Here is a 22,120-nt window from a genome sequence, read left to right as displayed (position 1 = left end):
ACCAAACATGATTTATTTGTTGCCTCGGATTAAATAGGACCAATCCCAAAACCTCCGGCTATATCATCAAAGTGTGAGGTGTGATCTAAATACACACTGTAGATTCAGAATGAATCAATTTGAAAGTGATTTTTTTTTTTCTTTTCTTAAATACAAGTAAAAGAGTGTCTACCTGACTAAAATATTTCCTGTGCTCTCTCAACCTGTCTGGAAGAGCTCATTTTCATCAACTTGCCTAAAACCTCACATTAACCGTGCAGTTGGGAGACCAGCAAGACGTTAAATTAAGCTTCTATAACTGAGACGGTGCAAAAGGTCTGGTTGCCTCACATATGCTGAATGCTGAAGAATATCTGAATGCATGCAGCATTGTTAAGTGCTATTTAGTGTTTTTATTGTCACTGGCCTTGAATCAAGAATGTGAAGTGTTGCTGCCATCTAGTGCTTTAAATTTAACCCTGTTTAAAAGACAGAGGACAAAAAAAAAAAAAAAAAATTACTTTAGTAAATCCTGGCCAGTATGGATCTGCATACAAACCCACACGCCAAGGTGACTGGCTGCTGCTTGTGCTGATCTTTTTCAATTTCCAAAGTTTGGTAGCCAAAGTCACAAAGCACTAAGCAATTAGCCACGCTACAGGGGACTCATTGGATTGTGTTAAGTTTTGAACAGGACCAGCATCACAGCATGTTGCCAATTCTTGGATGTGAGAGGGGCACGCCTTTTCATGTGAATGCTTGCTGACTTAGAAATTAATGTTGGCAGCTGCAAAGGGACATTGGTTGCTCTTTATGGCAGTGCCATTTATTAAGATATACTGCTACAAGGAATAATTGCAATACTTGTTTTCTTGTTAAGTATATCTGATATGTCCCTTTAAAGTTTGTTGGTGATGAAATGCAACCACATAATCACAAAATACATCCTAACGAGTAAGTTTCCATTTTAAATAGTTTGCCTCAATGCAGTAGTTTGTCATCAGACAGGTGTGGCTGATGTGTCTGAAAGCTGCTCTCCTACGGTGTTTCATCAGCTTTTCTATTTGTTTTCCTGACATCACTCATTAAATGGATGCCTGCATCTTTTACCTGAATAGTGCTGGAACCATATTTCTACTGACAACAAAACTGAATCATGAGAAACAAAAAAACCCCACTTGACAGCTGTGCAATAAATTCCATCATTTGAATAAGTTTTGGTTGAGACTGCATTAATTTTGTCATTATGCAAACACTTTTAGACACTGTACAGGACTGACAAGTGTCTTATATGTTGTACACACTTACATTCATAAGGAAGTGAACATATTACAATATGTAATTCAAGAGTGACACCACAAGCTACAGCCTGATCTAATTTCAGCTTTCAGCTACATTTTAACAGCCAGATGTATATTTAATGCAGGACTTGTGTTGGATTTAAGGGATTTGTATTATTCAGAATGATTTCAAAGAAGGCAGGAGCCACAGTGTATATCTTCAAAATGATCCAATTAAGTGACACCACCAAATGATAATAGTGGTAGTCCATATTTAAAACTGCAAATGCCCTACACCTGATAAATTTCCACGTCATTCCACATATGAGACATTGCGAAATTATTGTCAACCATGCAGCAGTACAAGTATTATCATTTGACCATGTACATTATAAATATATTATATATTATATATTATTAAATATATATACAAATTTAGTGTTTTGTATAGTTTAAAAGACAACTTTACTTCATGTTTACATTGTTTTACACTTCATAGTTTCCATTTCTGATCTTCCCTGTATATTACTAACTAAATCTATCCTGTATAATGTGTCAAAAACAGTGCATGAAATAAACACACCATACATTTAGCTTGGAAAAAAAAAACATTTATTAGCAGTGCTGAAATTATCCCATCTTGGTTGGCCTTCCAGATGTCACGTTGACCCAATATGAGGATATGTCGGCACAAGACCTCTAGTCCAGCTGTATGAAAAGGAAATATTCAAGGTATTAGTTACGTGAATATATTTGTTGTCAACATCATTGTTCAAATCCACAACCATTCGCTATGATGGCTTTAACAGAGCATGGATGCTGAATTCCAGACATTTTCTTCGAGATGTAACATTTACTAAATTAATTCTTAAATTAACTTAAAAAAATGACAGTTGCTGTTAAAGAAAATTAACACTTGGATCGACTCAATTAGCAAAAATACTGAAGTTGTGTTCAGGCACTTCACCTGTAGTTCAGTAACAAAGACACTGTTGACTTTCAACACCTATAGACAGCAGAAATTTGAATTCACCACCACGGAAATGAGACGAAAATGAGAAGTAGTACTTGCCTTGACAAAACCGATGTCTTTAGCGTACTGCCTGAAGCACTGGCGGCACATGTTGAGCCCGTATTTACGGATCAGACCATGTCTGTTCGAGCATACCCGGCTGGACAGAGAAGAGGAAAACAAGTAGTTAGTCTAGTCTGAACGTGGAAAAATAAAACATAAGTGAAAAGTACACAGGCACACAGGCTAAGCCGGTTTTTAGAACGTCATTCATCTGTGCATCACGGTTAGCTTAAGATGAACCGACAACTTCTGTAGCAGCAAAAACATTATAGTTGCTGTTTCAGCCCAACAAAGTGAACTCTAACCAACTCCAGAAATCGCTATGAACATGTAATCAGCTTCTTGGACATTCAGCGTGAGTAGTTTGGTTTTAAAAACAATGTGCAGCTAAATTTAAGCTAGCGCTAACAGTTAGCAAGGCGCATCCTCCGCCGCCATATTAGCTCGGGATCAGTTTCCATGCGGTGCACGTTTGGTGATAAATTATCGAGTACGAGAAGCCGCAAAACCCTCCAAACGGACCCGCTTTAGCACATATATTGATAAATGTTGCATCAAGAGCAGAACTGACCAGGATCGGGATCCCTGTCCGAATTTTCTGGGGTGACTCCAATAGAGCTGCTGGTGGCCCATCTTGTCTCTTTCGCTCGAGCGTCGGAAAGGAAGAAAGGTGGGCGCGCGTGCGCAAATGAAGCCCTCAGACGCTGTCTTCCGGCTGTGCTGTCTGCATTTGGCGCCCTCTGGTGAAAACACTGCAGCATGTAGAGGCACAGCCTCCAGGCGGCGTCATACAGGAAGAGTCCTGTCACTGATGAGTAAAGGCATTTATGTTGACATATGGTGAATTAGTGTAATGTGGGACACATAAGCTCGAATGCATCTATCTCTTTTCCTACCAAATGCTAATGATTAAGACTGCTGTCATGTAAATCACATGACTCCATCCATGTGATGCTATAGTTTGGAGCAGGGCAATCTTCTTCAGTGTCACCAATTGTTATCACATTGTGTTTATGCTATATTCATGCTTCAAAATAAGCTTTAATATGGTGAAAACATGTTTCGTATTTTTTTATCTTAGTCAATTTTTCTTTGTCCCACTTTAGAAAATGTGTTTTGAAATGTGGGACAGCATGGTTTTAGTAATTTGGAACAATCATATATGGTGTTAAATTGATGAAATATGCATTTAAGCACATTAAATATGCAATGCCAATGGTTATTCAGGGGTCTTAGTTTTGTAATGCTTAATTTTAACTTATTTTTTGGCACTTTGCAAATTATATTATTACTGATATTAATACATAATATAATACATTACTATACTATCTGTAACAACAAAAACATTGTAATTACTGAAATGACCAAATGCACTTTGGCCTTGAATGTTTTTATTGTATGAATTAAGAGATACAATTCAGCCTAGGCTTTTCAGCCTCCAAGCGAGTGTCCCAGATTTCAGCCTGAACTGTCCCACATTAGGAAATGCATATAAGCTGGTACAATTTGGCACAAGGAACACTTTTATATTTGCCATTTTTTCTCAGAGTGTAATATTTGCATTCTCTTTCCTGATATGATTAGAAAACTCCTTGGGGATTTCAGAATGCTATTGGGTGTGGATATAATGTACTGGCTTCATATCGAAATATATCAATGAAGTGCCATTTGCAGAAATTGTCCCACATTAGTCTTTTCCACCCTAAATGTATTTATGTTACCACCAAATGTTATTTGAATGAAGGAAATGCATTTTAAGGGGAGGAACAACAATCTGAAAATGACCAAAAATGATTTCTATCAAGTTTTGTTTTTACCAAAAAAGAGATAATATTTTCTTAAACAGTCTAAATTTTTACATTTGTTACAATCTAAAGATTACAATCTTTAGAAATATACACAAGTAATGTCTATACATGTTAAACCATTTCTGTGCACTGTAAACAGGATGCAAATAGTGCAAAGAAGCGAAGAGTGCAAGGAGTGCTGAAATAAATATTAAATTCCTTTATGTACATATAGTAGGTGGGTATGTACAGTAGCCTGTACGCAAATATACAGTAATAAAAGAAATTATTACACATTTTGTATTTTAAACCTATATAAAAATGTGCATAATTTGCAGTGGTCGTGCAGTGGTATGTTTTAGATTATAAACTTTATCCTCTGCCTATAATGAAATCACACACACACACACACACACACACACACACACACACACACACACACACTAGATTTTCTATTTAAATGTAAAGCCTTATTATGAACTTCTACTTAAAGCTATAGTAAACCCATCTCTGCCTATCATGAGCCAGAGGAGGGCTCACAACATCAGCAGGGATATTTAAGGTGTCTCGGGTGCCCCCCGCTGGACCGGTGCATTGTGGGACAGCGGCAGGCAGCGGTTCCGTATTTGGGTTTTTTTTTTTTAAACTGATAGTTGTCTCCATGCAGCCCGCTGGAAGGTATGGAGGAGAACGGGACGCCACCGTACTGATATCTCTCGCCGAGAAGACTGCACGGCTGCTCCGGTTTTAGGTAACTGCTGCTAATATGGTTGCTCTGCTTCGCAATGGACGCTGTTGTTGACGAGGTTTTTTTTGGTCTGCTTGTAAGTTGCTAGCCGAGCCGTTGCTAACTTACTGTTAGCATGTTACGGATGCTCGCTGTCATAAGAAAAAACAAGCGAAGCCGCGACGCCAACTGTTGTTTCCAGTCGCTACGGGAGCATTTTTTAATTGTTATCACTCGGCGAAATAACAGTAAAATTATCTCATGTTAAAATCTGTTCAAGCTGTCGCTGGCTCCGTGTGGCTGACAGCGGCCAGTTCAGGACAGAAAAAACTAACAATGGTTAAGCTTCGAGGGAAACTGTGTGTTTTTTACACGAGCAGTGAAACATAAGAGACACATTAGCAGAAAAAGCTGCGCCTTGATTTAGTAAAAAAATGCAGGGTTTTTAAGTACTTTGAGCTGCAGAGCAAACGTCTCACTTGATCTGGCACCTGATTTGGTGTGGAAACGATTCAACAAGAAAAAAGCCATATAGGGACATGCACAATGAAAACGTATTAGATATGAAACTATGGGTTGCACAGCTGTGTCATCTAATCGATTATGAACGACTACAACTCAAATACTTTCACCTCAAAGTACTTTGTTGAGTTTTCTATTGATTTTACCTGGAGACTCTTTGACTGAATGGTCACTAATTTGATAATAAACAGATATAACCAGCAGCTATGACCAGACAGGGCCGATCATTACAGTTAAGATTTATACAGAAGAATATAAAGCATAGATCAATAATCAACAATGACAATATAACTTAAGCAGCAGTCCAGAGTGAGGCATGTATAAAACCATATTTGTGTCTATTCCTGATATGTGAAATGAAATTGTTGTTATTTTTGTACATGCACTTCCATTGGGGATGGATGATCTATTATTTATACAGTTTAAGCAGAATCATATCATGATGATCTAAATATGGCAAATTTCTGCTGTCCAAATGAATGATTATGAGCAGGCTGCGGTTAATTAATTCATCTTCATCTCACAGTGTTCATCAGTGAATAGAGGGTGCTCAGTTGTCATGCAGTTAGTTCAGTTGATCATCATGTGACCTACATAATGCATGGGCCTCTGTCAAAAGCTAATAAGTGGACCTTAAGTTAAGTTACTGTTCCTGAGGTCAAGAATGAAATTTCACACTTGTGTTTTAAATTTTTGTTTAATATGTTTGAAGAGTTTTGTCTCATGAACACGGCTCATTGGCTTGAACATCAGTTTGATTTGATTTAGTGTATATTTTCCACATTGTGATATACCGCGTGTTAATATCGGAAAATATCCTTGAAATTGTGATAGTTACTTCTCTCCTGCCATGATGCACCTAACTTTATGTATTGATTTATTTTTCATTCAGGCAGTTCATGCACACTGCTACCCTGCTGCCTCCCAGCGACCGTCATGCCTTACGGACTATTCATCTGCCACCAATGACATTCCAGCGGGATCCATGTTTACAACAACAGTTCATTGTGCCAACAATTAGCCTCATTGCAGCTTCTTTTTAATCAAGCTTGCTCGCTGCGCAAAGCACACCATCACAATCTCAAAAACCTGCTCTTTCATTTTCTCTACAATCAACTTCTCTCCCTTCGCAAGAGGCTGACCCCCTATCATGAGATTCCGAATCTACAAGAGGAAGGTGGTGATACTGACTCTGGTGGTTGTCATCTGTGGATTAGCTTTCTGGAGCAGTGGAAGGCAGAAGAAAAACGACAGTGGAGCGTTCCCCAAGGAAGTGGAGACGGCGCGGAGAAGCAGCAGCAGCATTAGCAGCAGCAGTAGTAGCATCAATAACAATATCCAGGTGCAAGCCACACCTGCTGTTAGCCGGGCACCTGCTCCACCCCCAGTTATCATACAAGCAAATGAAACACACCCCGAAAAACTAAAGGATAAAGAGAAAATACCCAAACCAGATGTAGACAACACTACTTTAGTCTACCGTGGTATTGTCTTCCAGCTTAACTTCGACCAGACGATAAGAAATGAGGAGAAGTTTAAGACAGCGCGACAGAAGGATGATCTGGTTGTTGTAGTTCAGGTCCACAACCGACCGGACTACCTTAAGCTGTTAGTGGACAGTTTGCGGAAGGCTAGAGGTGTGGAAAGCATACTGCTGATATTCAGCCATGACTACTGGTCTCCTGAGATAAATAAAGTGGTGGCCTCTGTTGACTTCTGTCAGGTCCTTCAGATTTTCTTCCCTTTCAGCATCCAGCTGTACCCCCAGGAGTTCCCCGGAAACGACCCCAGAGACTGCCCCAGAGACATTCCCAAAAAAGACGCCTTAAAGCTGGGATGCATCAACGCAGAATACCCTGACTCATTCGGCCACTACCGTGAGGCCAAGTTCTCCCAGACCAAGCACCACTGGTGGTGGAAGTTGCACTTTGTATGGGACAGAGTTCGGGTTCTGAAGGACCATAAGGGTCTGGTCCTGCTGATCGAGGAGGACCACTTTATGTCTCCGGACTTTATCCATCTCTTAAAGCTGATGTCGGCTCTCAAAAGGGAGCAGTGCACTGACTGCGACATCCTCTCGCTTGGGAGCTACAGCCACATCGGCTACTCCAGCAAAGCAAACAAGGTGGAGGTAAAAGCCTGGAAGTCCACTGAGCACAACATGGGGATGGCTCTGAGTCGAGAAACGTACCAGAAGCTCATCCAATGCACCGACACGTTCTGCACTTACGACGACTACAACTGGGACTGGTCCTTACAGCACCTGACCGTGTCCTGCCTGCCCTCTTACTGGAAGGTCATGGTGAGTGAGGCACCACGGATTTTCCACGCCGGGGACTGTGGCATGCACCACAAGAAGGCTTCTTGCATGCCGATAAGCCAGAAAACTAAAATAGAAAACATCCTGCAGAGCAGTGGGAACCAGCTGTTCCCAAAGAACCTCCTGATAGCTAAGAGACTGCCAGCCAACGGGGCCGGAGGTGTGGCCCCACACGTGAAAAATGGAGGCTGGGGAGATATCAGGGACCATGAACTCTGCAAGAGTTATGTTCGATTACAGTGACCTTAATTGCTACTATTATATATTATTGTCTCTTTTGCATCCTCTATAAAGAAAAAAGCCTTTTAAAAGTAAGTCTTTATGGACTATTCTTCATATTGCCTGTTTTATTGGACTGTTCCAAATAAAGACGAATGTTGGATTTTTGGCTTCTTTAACACAAATATGTCTTTACATTGAATTATTTAAGTGATTCCTGGCAAGTCTATATTTTGTTTTGTAAGTTGTAATTAACAAGAATATACTAAATAATATATTGTTGTGTCTTCTCTCACAAGGCTCAGATTAAAATTTATCTGGTGTCTTTAAGTTGCCAAAAATATAGAACATCTCTAAATAGTGGTAAATTGGGAAGAGCTGGCAAGTTATCTTTGGGGCAGTCAAATCTGGTGAATATGTGGACTTAGCATTCCCACTGTGCATGCATAATTAATTTGAAGATATTTATATCACACAAATTTGCTGAGATCAAAGGAGATCCTTCGAGACACCTTGTTCCATTTAAATAATCTCTCACTTAGTTCATCTTCAACAGGTTTCTAGAACACACTGAGATGTCTCATTAATCCTGTGACTGCAGAAACGATGTCACTTAAGGTACACGGCATCGGTAAACCTATGGCCAGTGCAGGGTGCTCGTTTTATTTTGCTGCAGTGCATTACTGTCCAGCTCAACACACTGTGTAGAATATGGTGATTCAGGCCACCGTATCTTTGCGCAGAGATTTTGATTTCACAGATAAATGCACACAATGCACCCGGAGAAATCCCAAGACACTGATACAACTTTCTCATTGCTGTTGTTGCTATTGAAGATGCATTTACATTTTAAGTGCTTAGACCACAGCTCAGTATCGATGGTTTCCGCTGAGGACCCAGCTCGGTGGCTTCTCTGAGGCTGCATTGATCCCCCCCCCCCCCCCCCCCCCCCCTCCGGCAATGTTTAACAATCGGTTCTGCACACTGTTCAAAATCTGGAATAACTGCTGCAAACTTATCGCTGACTGGACTCTCTGTACAGTTCATATTAAATACAGACTCTGCTGGAGGCCTTTCAGTGTCCCGGCTTTCAACATAAAATCCCTAAACATTGCATGAATTATATATCAAATGGTTAACGTAAGGCATATATCCTTAGCACGGTTGTTCACTAGGACAACAACACTGATGAGGTCGGACAAAGCTTCCCTTGTGACAAACATCATCTGCTCTAAAAAAAAGCAAACAAACAAACAAAAAGTCACATTCTCTGGCTTATTTTACTTCCTATGTGTGAACTTTAATACCTAATGCAGTGTGAAGACATTTGACTCTGGGCTGCTGTGCAGAGTTCATGTGACTGGCAAATTGTGCAGCTGCTCCCATGGTGGAGGCCCAATAATTAGGCCTGTACCTCAAGGGAGAGACGGCTTAGAATAGAATTGAGAATAGGAGGAAGTGGCACTGTGCTCCTGATTCTTGGTGACTAATGGTTAACTGATGCCGAGGCCTTTGAAAGTGCACTGTACTGTTTCCTCTGAAAGCTCTCGGTTCAGTTTCATATTTGAGGGCAAGAAATAGAAATGAAACCCACACTTTTAATTTTAACGCTGAAATAAGACAATCAGAGCACATAGCAGACAAATAGACTGATGAAACACAAAATTAAATCACAAATAAGACACTTTATCTTAATAAGTAAAGTGAATGTAAGAACTACTTCTATGTAACAACCGAAGTCATGAGCAGGATGAACAGATAAGCTACTGTCATAATTTAAATGTTATAATTGGAATTGTGATGCGCCTTGAGGTAGCCACAGGCCTTATCATTCCTCCCAATGAATTATTGTTAGAGTAGAAAGTGTTGATTTTTTTTTTCTTCATCTTCACCTCTTTACCTCTGCTGCGGAATAACATAATTGGAGCATGCATATATTTTTCACATGGTTTAAATCCTGAAGCTTGACTTGACAGTGACTATATGGGTATAAAATTAGTAGATTTGAAATTCTCAGACAATAATACAGTACTTTTAAGAGTGTATGCGTGTCATAATCAGCTCCTGAAGGTTCAGCAGCAGGTTTTGGTATTCCGTATCTAAACATGTGCACAAACAATACCCTACTCCTATGTTTCCTAATTTCCAGAAACACAGTTGGTCATACGCACATCTAAATTATTCACTAGTCGCTGGATAAAAAAAAAAAAATCACTTAATCACTGGAATCCAAGCCAATTTACACAAGAGGCTTGGATTCCAGTGTCATTTACAAGTCTTTTTGCAAACTTAATCCTACGCATTCATTTTCTCTGTCCATTATCTTAAACTGTCAGGCTTGCAGCTCTGAGACACTGTATTAATCATTTATAGCCGTTGCACACATTGCTAGGTAAACAGAGCTCTGGGTCAATATATGGAGGCATTCAGACAAGAAGGGAATTGCATCAGATGATGATTAAAGCGGGGGCCTTACAGGAGCAACGGGATTCTCTCTCAATCTATTGAATTCCTATCAAGTGGGACCTATTTTCCCCGAGGGACACAAGATGAATGCAGCTTTTTCCCAAAGCTCTTACAGTATGCTACAGTGTTTTGATAGCTATTCAAGTGACTGGAAACATGAGAGTAGGTTGGACTTGAATGTAATAAACTAATGAAAACAACTTAAGAACATATATATTATAGTCAGTGTGACATGTTTTTTAAATATAAGACATCTGCTAATCACCAATCCTGACTGATACCTGCTCAGGATTAATACAGCATTGATGTGTGCAGTCCAGAGCTGATCAGACAGTCAGTCAGTCATAGCCCGTCAGTTGGTGAGTCACCCCCTGACAGGACGATCAGGCCTCTGCAGCCTGCCGATCACACGTCCAACCCCTTTCCCTCACACTAATACCACAAGCTGCTGGTTTAATGGCTTTGAGTGCTCGTGTTTCTTCTAAAAGTGACTCATAAATTATGGAACTGCGGTTTTATTCCCCACTTGGAATATAAAATATATATGAAGTATTAGAATGTAGTATGTAGAATTTGTAAAAAGAGAGAGACAGACGACAGGATATACATATGCACAATACATACACAATGTTCCCTCCATTTGATCAGGTGATTGGTTTTATCATGTATTAGTCCTCTTAATGGTTATGAAGATGGTAAAGTTTTTCATTTGTCTGAGCAACACTGCCCCCTACTGTGTGACTGTAACCCCAACCTATTGATAATTAGACTACATGTAGTGAATGGCACATGTGGGACTTGGAGTTAATCCAGACCAAGATTTCATATAAATTTAAAAGGGCCTCATAAATTTATAATGTTTTTTCTCCTTTAATAATGAAAATAAGTTCCATTACTTGTTAGTTGCCTAGATCAGTGACAGAGCATGTAAGGCCAGCATACATTTAGAGTACCACAGTACAGTTTTCCATTAAGGATATAAAAATAAACTCTATCGAGATTGAAAGAAGTGATGTTTAATAGCTCTTAATGGCCCTGCAGTGGCACATATTGAATGTTCAGATCTCCTCACAAGACCGTGATGTTGGCTATGAACAGATTTTGCTAGATAAGTCTTTTTCACGGCAGACTTGAAAAGCACAGGTGTTACGAATAATATTAACAATATTAACTCTGTTCTATTCAACAGTCCTATTAAGCCTTGACAGTGTGACAGTGAGTCAGCGTGTACAATACCAGGACCCTGAAACTGAAGCAGCTAAATGGAATTCAGCCATCAATGATTTCATTATTTACACCTTTGCTTTTCCCACTGTGACATGTCAACATGCATTTCATGCAAAAAGCCTGCTGATGGCTCTCTCACTCTCCTTGTTGACACCTAACCCCTTTACTGTTGTATTAAAACACCCAACCCACATATTTTTTTTTAAAGTGTTTTCAGTTATTGTGCCTGATTTGACTTCTTCTCAGGACTGTTTGGGCTTGAATTAAATGTGCCGTCCTGTTTCCTTACACCTACCTGTTCATGGCGGGGAAAATTACACCTTTACCTTTTTAGTACTATATGGATTGTAGTGACCTCATGTATTTCCCATCATAGCTCCATCCAACTTCAGCCAGAGTAGAGGTCTAACCCCTTTAATAACTTTGCTAATTCCTATTGACAAAAAAAATTATTGAGTATGTTCATCAGTGTCTTATTTGCCTGGGTTTACACTTGCCAGGACCAATAAATGATATATATGCACACAGCCTGTATTTCCTACCTATAAAAGCCTGTTTTTACCATATTGACAGTCAAATTGTTACTCCTTTGTGTGTGCATGCTGTGGAATATATTTTAGACTGGACTGTAGTCCTATATTTCTATTCCCATAACTTGTAATGGAGGTGATCATGCCAGGTCATGACCTCAAAGATCAGTGTTCATCTCTTGAGATAATACCAGTTTTGTCAAAAAGATCTATCAGGATATGAAAGAAGCATTTTTGTTCCATGTAACCAAATTACAGGTAAAATGTTGCACCAGCATACACGAGTGCCACACTTATGTACAACTGCCTGTGGAGTGATGAGTCAGTGTTTGGTTGTCTGCTCTGTCAGCAGGATACCTAATAAATTCATGTTGGGTGCTGACTCAGGCCTCTCGTGAAGCACGAACATATATTCCAACCCTAGACTAATAATCACACTCACATTAGGTTACATGAAGACAAGGATTCATGTGATGAGTTTATACACTTAATAAGTGACACAGATGGAACATTATAGTCTGTCAAAGCTGTTTTAATAGGCGTCACATGGAGGAAAAGGCTCCCACTGTTAAAATCCTCAGTCTTCCTATATGTGGGTGATTCAGAAACACCCTCACTTCAAGCACTTGCACCACCATAAAGTGCTGAAATTATCAGTTGCTAATCAACACAGTGTCAGATGTTTTGTTCACAAGTTCAGCATCAGTTCAGTAATTATTACTCATAATAACAGGAGTCAGAGATTTCAGCCCCATCCGCAGAACATGGTTGTCAGTCTTGTTTGTTAGTTAAAGTGAATTCACATACATGTTGATGGATGGGACTAGTGCTAACGGGTGAGGGGAGGGGAGGGGAAGGGAGGGGTAGGGTGGGGTGGGGGAGGGACTATGCCAGCGTTAGTCTTCCTGTAGTTTACCTGAGCTCGGAGTGATGGCTGAATTAGACCGCTGCGTCTTGCGCCTACCTGCCTATGTATGTAAAGGAATCTGCAGCGGCAGGCTAGCTAGCATTCAGCACTACCTGTTAGATAAAGAGGATTTCATAGACATCTCCTATACCAAACATTTCATTAATAAAAATACACCTGAATTCTCTTTATGTACAACAGAAAAACATCTTCACCTGCATATTCAAGATTCATTTTAATATTAGGTATAGATTTTCTGTATTAGAAATATCTCTATTTTCTGAAATGAGGATCTTTGAACTAATGTAATGATCATTTCACCCATAAATCATTGAAGTACAATATTTACATATAATACAGAGCCCATTTAATCTGAAACAATATTAAAATAAATGTTCAATAGATACAAAGGTTTTTTTTTAATTCTATTTATAGTTCAACCTTGTCAAGGAGTCCTTACACACTCCAAAAATGTAAAGCCATTCTCCTCTAACAAACTATTAAGTGCAAACAATTTTTTTTTCCATATAAAAAACTATGATTGCAGCATCCAGCGTTGAGACGGAGGGCAACAAAAAGCTGTTTCCCCAAGTGCTTCCGAAGCTGTCTTCAAAATGTTTTGCTTGTGTTCCACCGTCATGAACTCAAAATGGGGAGGAAAAAAAAAAAAACCCAAAACAAAACAGGAGAACAAGAATGGAAGAAAAACTAAATCTGTGCAAATACACTTAAAGTGTGATTAAAATCTTTGTAAAGGAAGTAAAAAAAAAAAGCAGTCTCTCTTGAACAGGTGTTGGAGACTGTGGCTGCATGAGGGGATCGCCCAGGAGGTAAAAAAAATGAAAGATACTTGGCATTGGGGGGATATGCTGTTGCGTCAAAATAATCCCTCATCTTATTCCCTTTGTTGGTGAATACGTTAAATAAGAAAGACATAGGAAAAACATCCGAATTAAACCCGCACAGAAGGTTAGGTAGAGGCTGTGTCTAGTCTTTGAAGATCTACAGGCACAAAGGATTGGGTAACAGAGTTTATTATTTTCAGACTAGACGTGACTTGATATGACCGTAGATGGAACAATAAGCCAGTCAACCCTTCCCATAAACCTCCTGGACGATATAAAGCTTGCCCTCTTACTTCCAATAGCACCCTTTTCACTCCCCCCCCCCTCCACCCCGAGACAAAAGGGGTCGAGTTTCTAAACCCTGGCTTGGCCAACATCGGTTATCTAAACACGAGCAGTAACACAAAGAGAGCATCTGGTTGGTAGTAGTAGTGAGAATGAAGGTGACGCTGGAGGTCATGTGGTGTGTGACAGTGTGTGAAGAAGCGCTGCAGGGCCTTGGCCTTGGTCATCCCCGTCTCTGTTGCATGGAGCTGTCATTAGCAGCACCTGCACTGGGGCTATACTACTGTTCCACTGGGAGAGTTGGCTGGGTTGTTTTGAGATGATAGCAATCCCTGTGGAGAGACAGATAACACACATTGATAACAAACAACAGTGTATCTTCAGTGTAATCAAACAGGCAGAATAATGAGGCCATGAGGTTTACTGTCGGAGGAAATGTGCTAATAACCGTGAAAATGCTGAGGGTTTAGTATAAATCTTGAAATAACCAAAACCTTTGGCTGCACACAGTGGAGATAAAGGCTTCTGAATGCAGAAAGAAATGCCTGTACTGGAAACAATGTGAGTTTAGAGGTGTCACATGACAGTATCCTCGAGGGGCCTGTCACTCACCACTTTCCCGGGCCTAGCCCATGTGCAAACGAAACCCTCCTGACAGGCTGTTACCAGACAGTCCTCAAGGAAGATTAACACAGTGAGTCTCTCATGAGCGATCTTCTTGCACACCAGCGGCTCGAGCAGCGGCACTTCCTCCATGCGCGGGCACAGCGTAGTGCCCAGAGTCTTTGCTGCGTCAGCTTTTGCCGTCCGTGATGAGCTAAGCTGGTTGAGCTTGTCACTGCTTTTGCTGCTGATGTGACCCATGCTGTGGTTTCGCTTGTGGTCCTTCTCGTGGCGCTCCTTGCGCGAGTCGTGTAACGACAGCGTTGCAAACTTGCTGACGCCGGTGGCGATGAAAGCACTGTCGATGATGCTGTTTCCCTTGGTGCTGCTGCTGTTGCTGCCGCCTGTGTGACTGTTGGGGGTGCTGCCCCCTGCTGGGTTGGAGGAGTGTGGCAAGCTGTTGGACCGAGGCAGGGTGTTCGGGAGGGAGTTAGCTGGGTTGCCACTGGTGCTACTATTGCTCACGCTGTCCTTACCGTTGGTGCCACTGGGATTAGTGGTGGTGGTGGTGGTTACAGTAGTAGTAGTAGTAGTAGTTTGTCCAGTGGCTGGAGGGCTTGTGGCACTCATAACATTAGTGTGAGTCCTAGTGCGGGACAAAGGGAGATGAGGGAAGAGTATGTCCTCAGTAAGGTCCCACAGACACAGCTGGGTATCCTGGCCCACTGAGCCAAATCGGTAGGTCACACTAACAGGCCTGCTGTCTGTAGAGTTTCTCTTAGAAAGCCGAGAATGAGCGCTGTTAGCTCTGTCTCTGCCCGCCCCAAAGTGAATCTGCTCATGGAAGTCCTCATCACTACCACTGAACTCAGCAGGGGGGTCACCGTCTTCCACACTGGTGGTGCAGTGGTCAAATGCCACCACACTCACCCACGACTTGTGACCATGTCCCCGTGCGATTACTCTGCAGTCCGAAAACGACCACACTGTCACAAGGTCGTCCTCCCCTCCTGCCACAATATACCGTCCATCTGGGCTCCAACACACGCATAGTAAGCCACCAAAGTAGCTCTTCATTGTTCCATGGAGCTCTGCAGCATCAAAGCCAAACACCCGCAGGAAGCCGTCCTGACTTGCGCAAGCCAGAAACTTGCCATCCGGGGAGAAGGCAAACTCATTGAGCGCCCCTTCACCAACTGTCCACCGCAGTAAGGGGTTGCGGGCTGACTTGCTCTTGCAGGTATGCACAGCATAGTTTTCACCCTGCTTAAGGAGCTGGTAATGAGGTGCTGTGGTGCCACAGGTGTTTTCCACGTTGTACAAATACATACTGCCGCTGGAGTGAGCCACCAAAAACAGGCTCTCCGAACCAGGAACCCATCGTACACATGTTACTCGTGACTTGTCTATAAGTCTCTGAGGGGGGAGAGAGAGAAACAGAGAGAAAAGTTGTCTTCAGCATATTTTAGTTTGTTTAATTAACAATACATCAGACGCTGACTGAAACCCACCTCTTCATTGAAGAGCTTGCTGGTTTCCTTCTTTATTGGGTCTATGAGCTGCACCTGGCCCGCTGAGAAGCCCACAAGCAAGGAGACGCTCTCTGCTGTAGCCGTGATGGGGTTGAAGTCATGACATGTGGGCTGCGTTCCTTTGTATATCCTCTTGTCTATGGGCTTACTAAGATCAGCAGCCTAAAATGATAGGAAATACACACAGATTAGTAAAATGCAGTGACAGATTGTGGGCCAAATTATTTCCCCCCCAACAAGGCCCCTGAACACTGAAAACAAGCCAACAACTCCTAAAACTGGAATGTGTTCCTTCATTGTTTGTTGAATCAGCACAACTGCTATTAATTTTAGTCAGTGATTTTAGGTATCAGACAAAAATTAAGTGTCAGTATTTTTAAAATCACCTGCAGTCAAAAAACACCTCACTCCCACTCATCTCTTCAGCTAATCAAAGAGGAAAAGGGTTTTTTGTAGTTGAAGGAATTGTACTGACTGAACTTTTCTCCAAGGATTCCTCATACAGGAAAACTGACACAGTAACACATCTATCTTTGAGTCACAGTAAAGAACATCACATCATACCAGGCCTGGGAAAACTTATCCAGGATCAGGAATACCAGAAATGGTGTCAAACAAATGTTTAGCCTACAGAAAAACACTAAGCTAAAATCTCTCAATGCTTGTTAGGAGCAAATATATCAAAAGCACAAATGGCTGCTATCCAGTGTTCCTGATGCATGACAATAATTCACTCTGACACATGGGAAGTCATTATCCAAAAAGGGGGAGGAAGCCCAGCACTGCCAGATTAATGTAGGTTAACTGTAAACTTTGTCCTCCAACAGGTGGTTAAAGGCACATTAGTTGATTTAAACCAACCAAGCATGACACTGAAGTTTTCATGACATTAAACTGTGCTGTTAAATCTATCAAAAGTATATTTTCCATTAGCATGTGACACAAGTTTGTAAATTCTAACAGAATGAATGCAGTCAGTCATAACTGCCATTCATTATTTGTGCAAGTTAACAGCCCAAACATAACCTATTCATCACTGAAAAATGTGTCTCATTACTTTAAATAAAAAGGAAGAGAAATGTACAACAATATTAGCTAAACTTATAGTGGGTCTAAAATGAAAATGACAATACAGACCCTGATGAACAAAGCTGCTAAACTAGGCAGGAATGCATCTGGCATTGGGCCAGTGCTTATTTGTTATTTGTGACAGTTTTATGCTTTATTGTTCTGAATCTCTTGTGGTCGATTTGGGTGCATGAAAGGAGGCAGAGAGAAAGCTTATTGAATGCAAATATAGAGCTGTCAGTGAGCCAGGCGGCTCTTAATGAAATTAAGATCTTTGGCAGACTTTGTCATTTCAAGTACCACAGTGTTGCTAAAATTGCCTTATTGACTACCAAAATATTTTAGACAATCTTGAGTAAAATCATTCCATAGCACAGCCACAAGCAAGAGACAGCAATCTAAAGAGTGATGGGTATAAACAACCGAAGACCTGCTTGGTCTAGATCTCCTCTGTGCACTTTGGTTAGAGATGGGTGGCATATTTCCAGCCAAGCTCGATGAAAATCCACACATAAGTAATTACTTCAAACAGAGGCAAAGTCTAGACTACTGGCTGTGAGTATGACAGTAACATTTTAAAGGTCCACTCAGCAGGGCAACTCCAAAGTCAGAATTGGAGCCAATTAAAATATATCTACGAAGAGACGAGCAGACTCAATAGTTATGCAGTGTTCCCTCACATACTGAGATTAGTAGGCAAGCCTGAGCCTCCTACTGTTGTGGCCAACCTGTACTCTAATCACCATCAACAATCAAGCAGCACGCCTTTTTCAACTCCTTTAATGCTGTTCTTACTTTCATCTAACAGATAACAGCTTCACTGTTTTCTGATCCGCCCTCATCTGCCGTGTTACTGGAGCTGTAATGAAGCCTTAGATGTTAGCAACCATGATCACTCATAGTCTGACTTCAAGTCTACTTTAAGATGTGGTCATCTTTCCTCACATGCTTTCTCAGCTGACCAAGTGGAAATATTGCAAGGGAGGAGAGTTAAAAAGAGGATGCAGTCAGAGTGAGCTAGTTAGATCAGGGGCTGCAGGCAACAGGCACTTATTACAATTAGGGCAAATCTCCGACACATCACCGAGGTAAACAACACCTTTTTGCTGTACTGGTACTGCCGTGATGTGGTTAGGGTTGTACATAAGTATGACATTTTGCAGATAACTGTACGTAAAATCTACATATGAGGGTGACACTATTCTGACCAAAGAGTGCACACACACAAGACTTTCACTTTTAACCTCCTAATAAGTCAGTTGATCATTTCAGCTCTTCTTCGGTCCAGCCATCCCTGGCAGAAATGTGGTTTGGCTATGTCTTTCAACAAATTATTATGGCTCTGCTTCACTCAAGATGAAAAACACTTTCTAATGGGGACAGCCTTTTTTTTGGAGATAATACCAATATTCGATATTTTACAGATGTGTTACAAGTAGCATCATTGTATTCTGTTGATACCCTGAACTGGTATTATATGACATTTCTTAAAAAATACTTAAATTCTTAAGTCACAATCTGGAATTATCAGCATTAAAAAATTTTTTGGACAAACACCATTATTATCTCTTCTATAAGCTAACATTGGGCGACACTGACTAATATACTAGTGCATATTTAAAAATCAAATGCTGTGTTTACAATGTCTTTGGCTGGTTTAAATCTACATAAAGAGAGACTGCCACTTCCTCTCATGGTTTCTACTATTTTGTGAGATTGTTAAGAGACCACTGAGTAGACCTGGATCTAGTTCTCGGCCATTATTAGATTGCATATTATTCTGTAGCTGCCTCAGGAACAACCACATCATCATCAGCATGATCACCACTGCCAGTCACCATCCCTGCTACAACAAGACCAAACGTGGCTTGCTGCAATGACATCATCATCATCATCATCATCATCATCACAGTGAGCATCTAAACAGTGCTATCACATTGCATCACATCCAAAACCCCTGACAGTGGAGTGCACACATCATTACATCACGAGTATTCAAACACTCCTCACTTACAGTCTCATTACGTGAACACTTATTTCATATAGACACTGCTGGTGAGTGCTGCTGACAACTTTTCACTCACGTCTTTACGGCGTAAAGAAGATAAACAAACACATCATGACACATGACATGACAAGCCATTTCTAGAGTTACACAATTCACTGGATAATCTTTTGTCACTTGACTGACAACTCAAGCAAACTGAGAGACTTGCGGACTTTTAAGTGCACTTCACCTCTCAGCGAGGTAAAAAAAAAAAAAACAACAACTGTGGCGATGTTAGCTGAGAATGCTAATTAGCTCCTAACTTAGCTCGGTCTGCTACATGGCCTTGTCTTGACAATCTGCGCACTTCAATGACAGACGACAGGAGAGTTGACAGCCAGGGTGCAACACGTTTAAAGATGCCTAATCAAACTCCTGGACAGTGCGGGCTTCGCGGCTGCAACCTGTATTTGTTTACCTTCCTCACGCCTTTGTAGATATAAAAGTAGAGCTCCCGGCCCACATTGAAGCAGATCCTGTCGCCGTTGCCGGACTGGTCGTTTACATTGACGAAGGAGACCTTGACGGGGTTGGAGCCCTGCGAGTTGAAAGGCACCCTGTTCGGCCGGCTGTATTCGGAGTGAGTGAGGAGTTTGTAGACGCCTTCCCGAGTGGTGAATTGAGTTTTAATTTCGTTCATCTCCTTCCCTCCTCCCTCCGCCGCCATCTTGGAAATTGGCGTTCATCCTTGTCCGAACCCCCGGATGTTACTCACTGCGCATGTGTAGCAGTGGTGCCTAGTTGGTAACCATAGATTTGCGAGACTCTCGCGAGATTTGTAATGAAGTCGTAAATTTAACCCACATCACGTTTCAAATGATCACTTTAACCCAAACCATGATCTTTTCCTAACCCTAAGCAAGCGGTGTTTGTACCTAAACCTAACCAGACCGTAACCGTAACGTCATCACATCATAAAACAGCGAGACAAGAGTGTTTTGAAGCGGCTCGCGAGAGTTTCGCAAATCTAGGGTTACCATCTAGACACCATGTGTAACTTTCTATTAAGGTCCAGCAGTCACGCGTACAGGGAAATGTAAAGTCATGTGAGACACAACTAGGAATATAAACATAGTACACAAGTGTGGAAACCGGCTTCAAATACGATAAACAGATGTTTAATATTGTTTAATAATATTTACATCTGACTACTTACTGTCTACTTACTAAAAAAAAAAAAGCTGTAATAGTGTGATAACTTCAATGTCTATACTACTGGAATATGTCTATAATACTGGAATATTACCAGCACAAACAAAGTAAACAATAAACAACAATAAATAATAAACAACAACTAAATAAATAAGTCACTATGACATATTAATTACGTAGAGAATAACAAGTTTAGAAATATCATATGCCAAGCAGCAATTATTTTTGGATATGTTTATATACTGAAACTGTTCTCTTTACCCAGAGAAAGCACTACAATAATAACCATATTATCCTTTGCATTGACAAAAATACAGAAAAACATCAGTCTATGTTATGTTATAAAATCCTCTTTGTAGTATTATTTCAGCCCATCAGTGGGGATGGTGGGAGGGTTATCAGGGGTGGATAGGATGGGGAGGGGGTAAGAGAAATGGTCTGCAGTTGTGGTTACAGCAAGATGTACGGTCCGATATGATATACTTAAGTGACTTGTTATGCATCCACCTGTGGATATAATCATGTGTTATGTAAAATTCAATAAAGAAATAATTACTAATAATCACTAATAATAATGATAATAATAATAATAATGATAATTCAAACCCAATGGGACACAGATGATCAAAAAGGTATAATAGACAGGACCTAGACTGAGATTTAACTTGCTGTGATCAAATAATTAAAGTAAGATCTACCCCAGGACGTAGACTTCCACCATCCAGCTCTTGAAAAGCACATGTCCTCACACTGCTCAGTTAACACAAGCATGGACTCACCGTCTATTCTTGCAAAATATTTAAAGGGGCTCTCCGCTTCAGAAAATATCATCTTACAGTGATTGCAACAGTTCTAGCTCTAGTTACATGGACAGTCAGCTTCTAGTAATGTCTGCTATCAACTGGAAACATTTAGATTACATAACAGATCTGTGGCAAGTGTAATACACTGCCATCCTGTGGTCAGCTGAAGGCACCTAGTATGGACCAGAGAATTCTAGTCTTTTATCTTACAAAAGATGTACAGTGTAGTCATATACTGAAAAAACCTCTCTCTCTGAGTTCTTTATGCTATATTACAAATTTTATGGAGAGCAAGGGGGTCAATCAATGCTGAGTGTGCTCGTGAGGCTGAACCTTTTCCTTTTTGTCATGGTTCTCAAAGCTCTCATCAACATACTGTATGTTTTGCAAACTTGCTAAACCTAACAATATGTAATTATTATTCCCTGTGTAAAAGCATTTCCAAGCTTTTCTTCCTCCTTCAACTCAGAAATAAATTCCAAAAAATCATCTTGCATTGCATGACACAGAAAGTTCTTGATTATACTGGTTCTCGGTACATTTTAGAATCAAATTTTAAACTCTGTCCTACTATACAGTACATGTCAAAGTCCCAGAGTAGGGCCCACATTGCTCAACTTTGAAGCCCATACTTTCCCTCACGCTGTCTGCTCATAAGCCCATCAGGCCTGCTGATTGTCCCACCAAAAACACCTGTACATTTTATTAGAGTCCAAGCTTTTGCAATTGTGGGCCAATAACTCTGA

At 40.8% G+C, this 22,120-nt stretch overlaps 3 protein-coding genes across 3 annotated transcripts; 1 reads left to right on the top strand and 2 right to left on the bottom strand.

The window, feature by feature from the left end:
• Positions 1 to 1,854: 1,854 nt before the first annotated feature.
• Positions 1,855 to 3,026, bottom strand: rps29 (ribosomal protein S29). The gene is made up of 3 exons (XM_044377404.1): positions 2,906 to 3,026; positions 2,332 to 2,431; positions 1,855 to 1,967 (listed from the first exon to the last, which is right to left on the bottom strand). Exons 1-3 carry the CDS (start codon positions 2,965 to 2,967, stop codon positions 1,959 to 1,961), a joined length of 171 nt encoding a protein of 56 aa, XP_044233339.1. The 5' UTR covers positions 2,968 to 3,026; the 3' UTR covers positions 1,855 to 1,958.
• A 1,635-nt stretch (positions 3,027 to 4,661) lies between these two features.
• mgat2 (alpha-1,6-mannosyl-glycoprotein 2-beta-N-acetylglucosaminyltransferase) lies at positions 4,662 to 8,072 on the top strand. The gene is made up of 2 exons (XM_044377403.1): positions 4,662 to 4,872; positions 6,263 to 8,072. The coding sequence occupies exon 2, from the start codon at positions 6,521 to 6,523 to the stop codon at positions 7,931 to 7,933; it is 1,413 nt and encodes a 470-aa protein (XP_044233338.1). The 5' UTR covers positions 4,662 to 4,872; positions 6,263 to 6,520; the 3' UTR covers positions 7,934 to 8,072.
• Positions 8,073 to 12,648: 4,576 nt separating this feature from the next.
• wdr20b (WD repeat domain 20b) lies at positions 12,649 to 20,416 on the bottom strand. Its single transcript, XM_044329490.1, has 4 exons — positions 19,838 to 20,416; positions 16,284 to 16,466; positions 14,782 to 16,188; positions 12,649 to 14,501 (listed from the first exon to the last, which is right to left on the bottom strand). Exons 1-4 carry the CDS (start codon positions 20,084 to 20,086, stop codon positions 14,445 to 14,447), a joined length of 1,896 nt encoding a protein of 631 aa, XP_044185425.1. The 5' UTR covers positions 20,087 to 20,416; the 3' UTR covers positions 12,649 to 14,444.
• Positions 20,417 to 22,120: the final 1,704 nt, after the last annotated feature.

This window comes from Thunnus albacares, chromosome 16, assembly GCF_914725855.1.
Source record: "Thunnus albacares chromosome 16, fThuAlb1.1, whole genome shotgun sequence".
In the NCBI taxonomy this organism is placed as follows: domain Eukaryota; kingdom Metazoa; phylum Chordata; class Actinopteri; order Scombriformes; family Scombridae; genus Thunnus; species Thunnus albacares.
Note: the sequence above shows the minus strand (reverse complement) of the source record. Positions and strands in the feature narration are given on the sequence as shown.

Excerpts from the sequence above, each read along its gene's own strand:
- rps29 (XM_044377404.1), bottom strand. The coding sequence starts at position 2,967 with ATGGGCCACCAGCAGCTCTATTGGAGTCACCCCAGAAAATTCGGACAG. Across the intron at positions 2,432-2,905 it reads GGACAGGGATCCCGATCCTG|CCGGGTATGCTCGAACAGAC; the intron begins GTCAGTTCTGCT and ends TTCTCTGTCCAG.
- mgat2 (XM_044377403.1), top strand. The coding sequence starts at position 6,521 with ATGAGATTCCGAATCTACAAGAGGAAGGTGGTGATACTGACTCTGGTG.
- wdr20b (XM_044329490.1), bottom strand. The coding sequence starts at position 20,086 with ATGGCGGCGGAGGGAGGAGGGAAGGAGATGAACGAAATTAAAACTCAA. Across the intron at positions 16,467-19,837 it reads TCTACAAAGGCGTGAGGAAG|GCTGCTGATCTTAGTAAGCC; the intron begins GTAAACAAATAC and ends CTATCATTTTAG. Across the intron at positions 14,502-14,781 it reads GGGCTAGGCCCGGGAAAGTG|GGATTGCTATCATCTCAAAA; the intron begins GTGAGTGACAGG and ends GTCTCTCCACAG.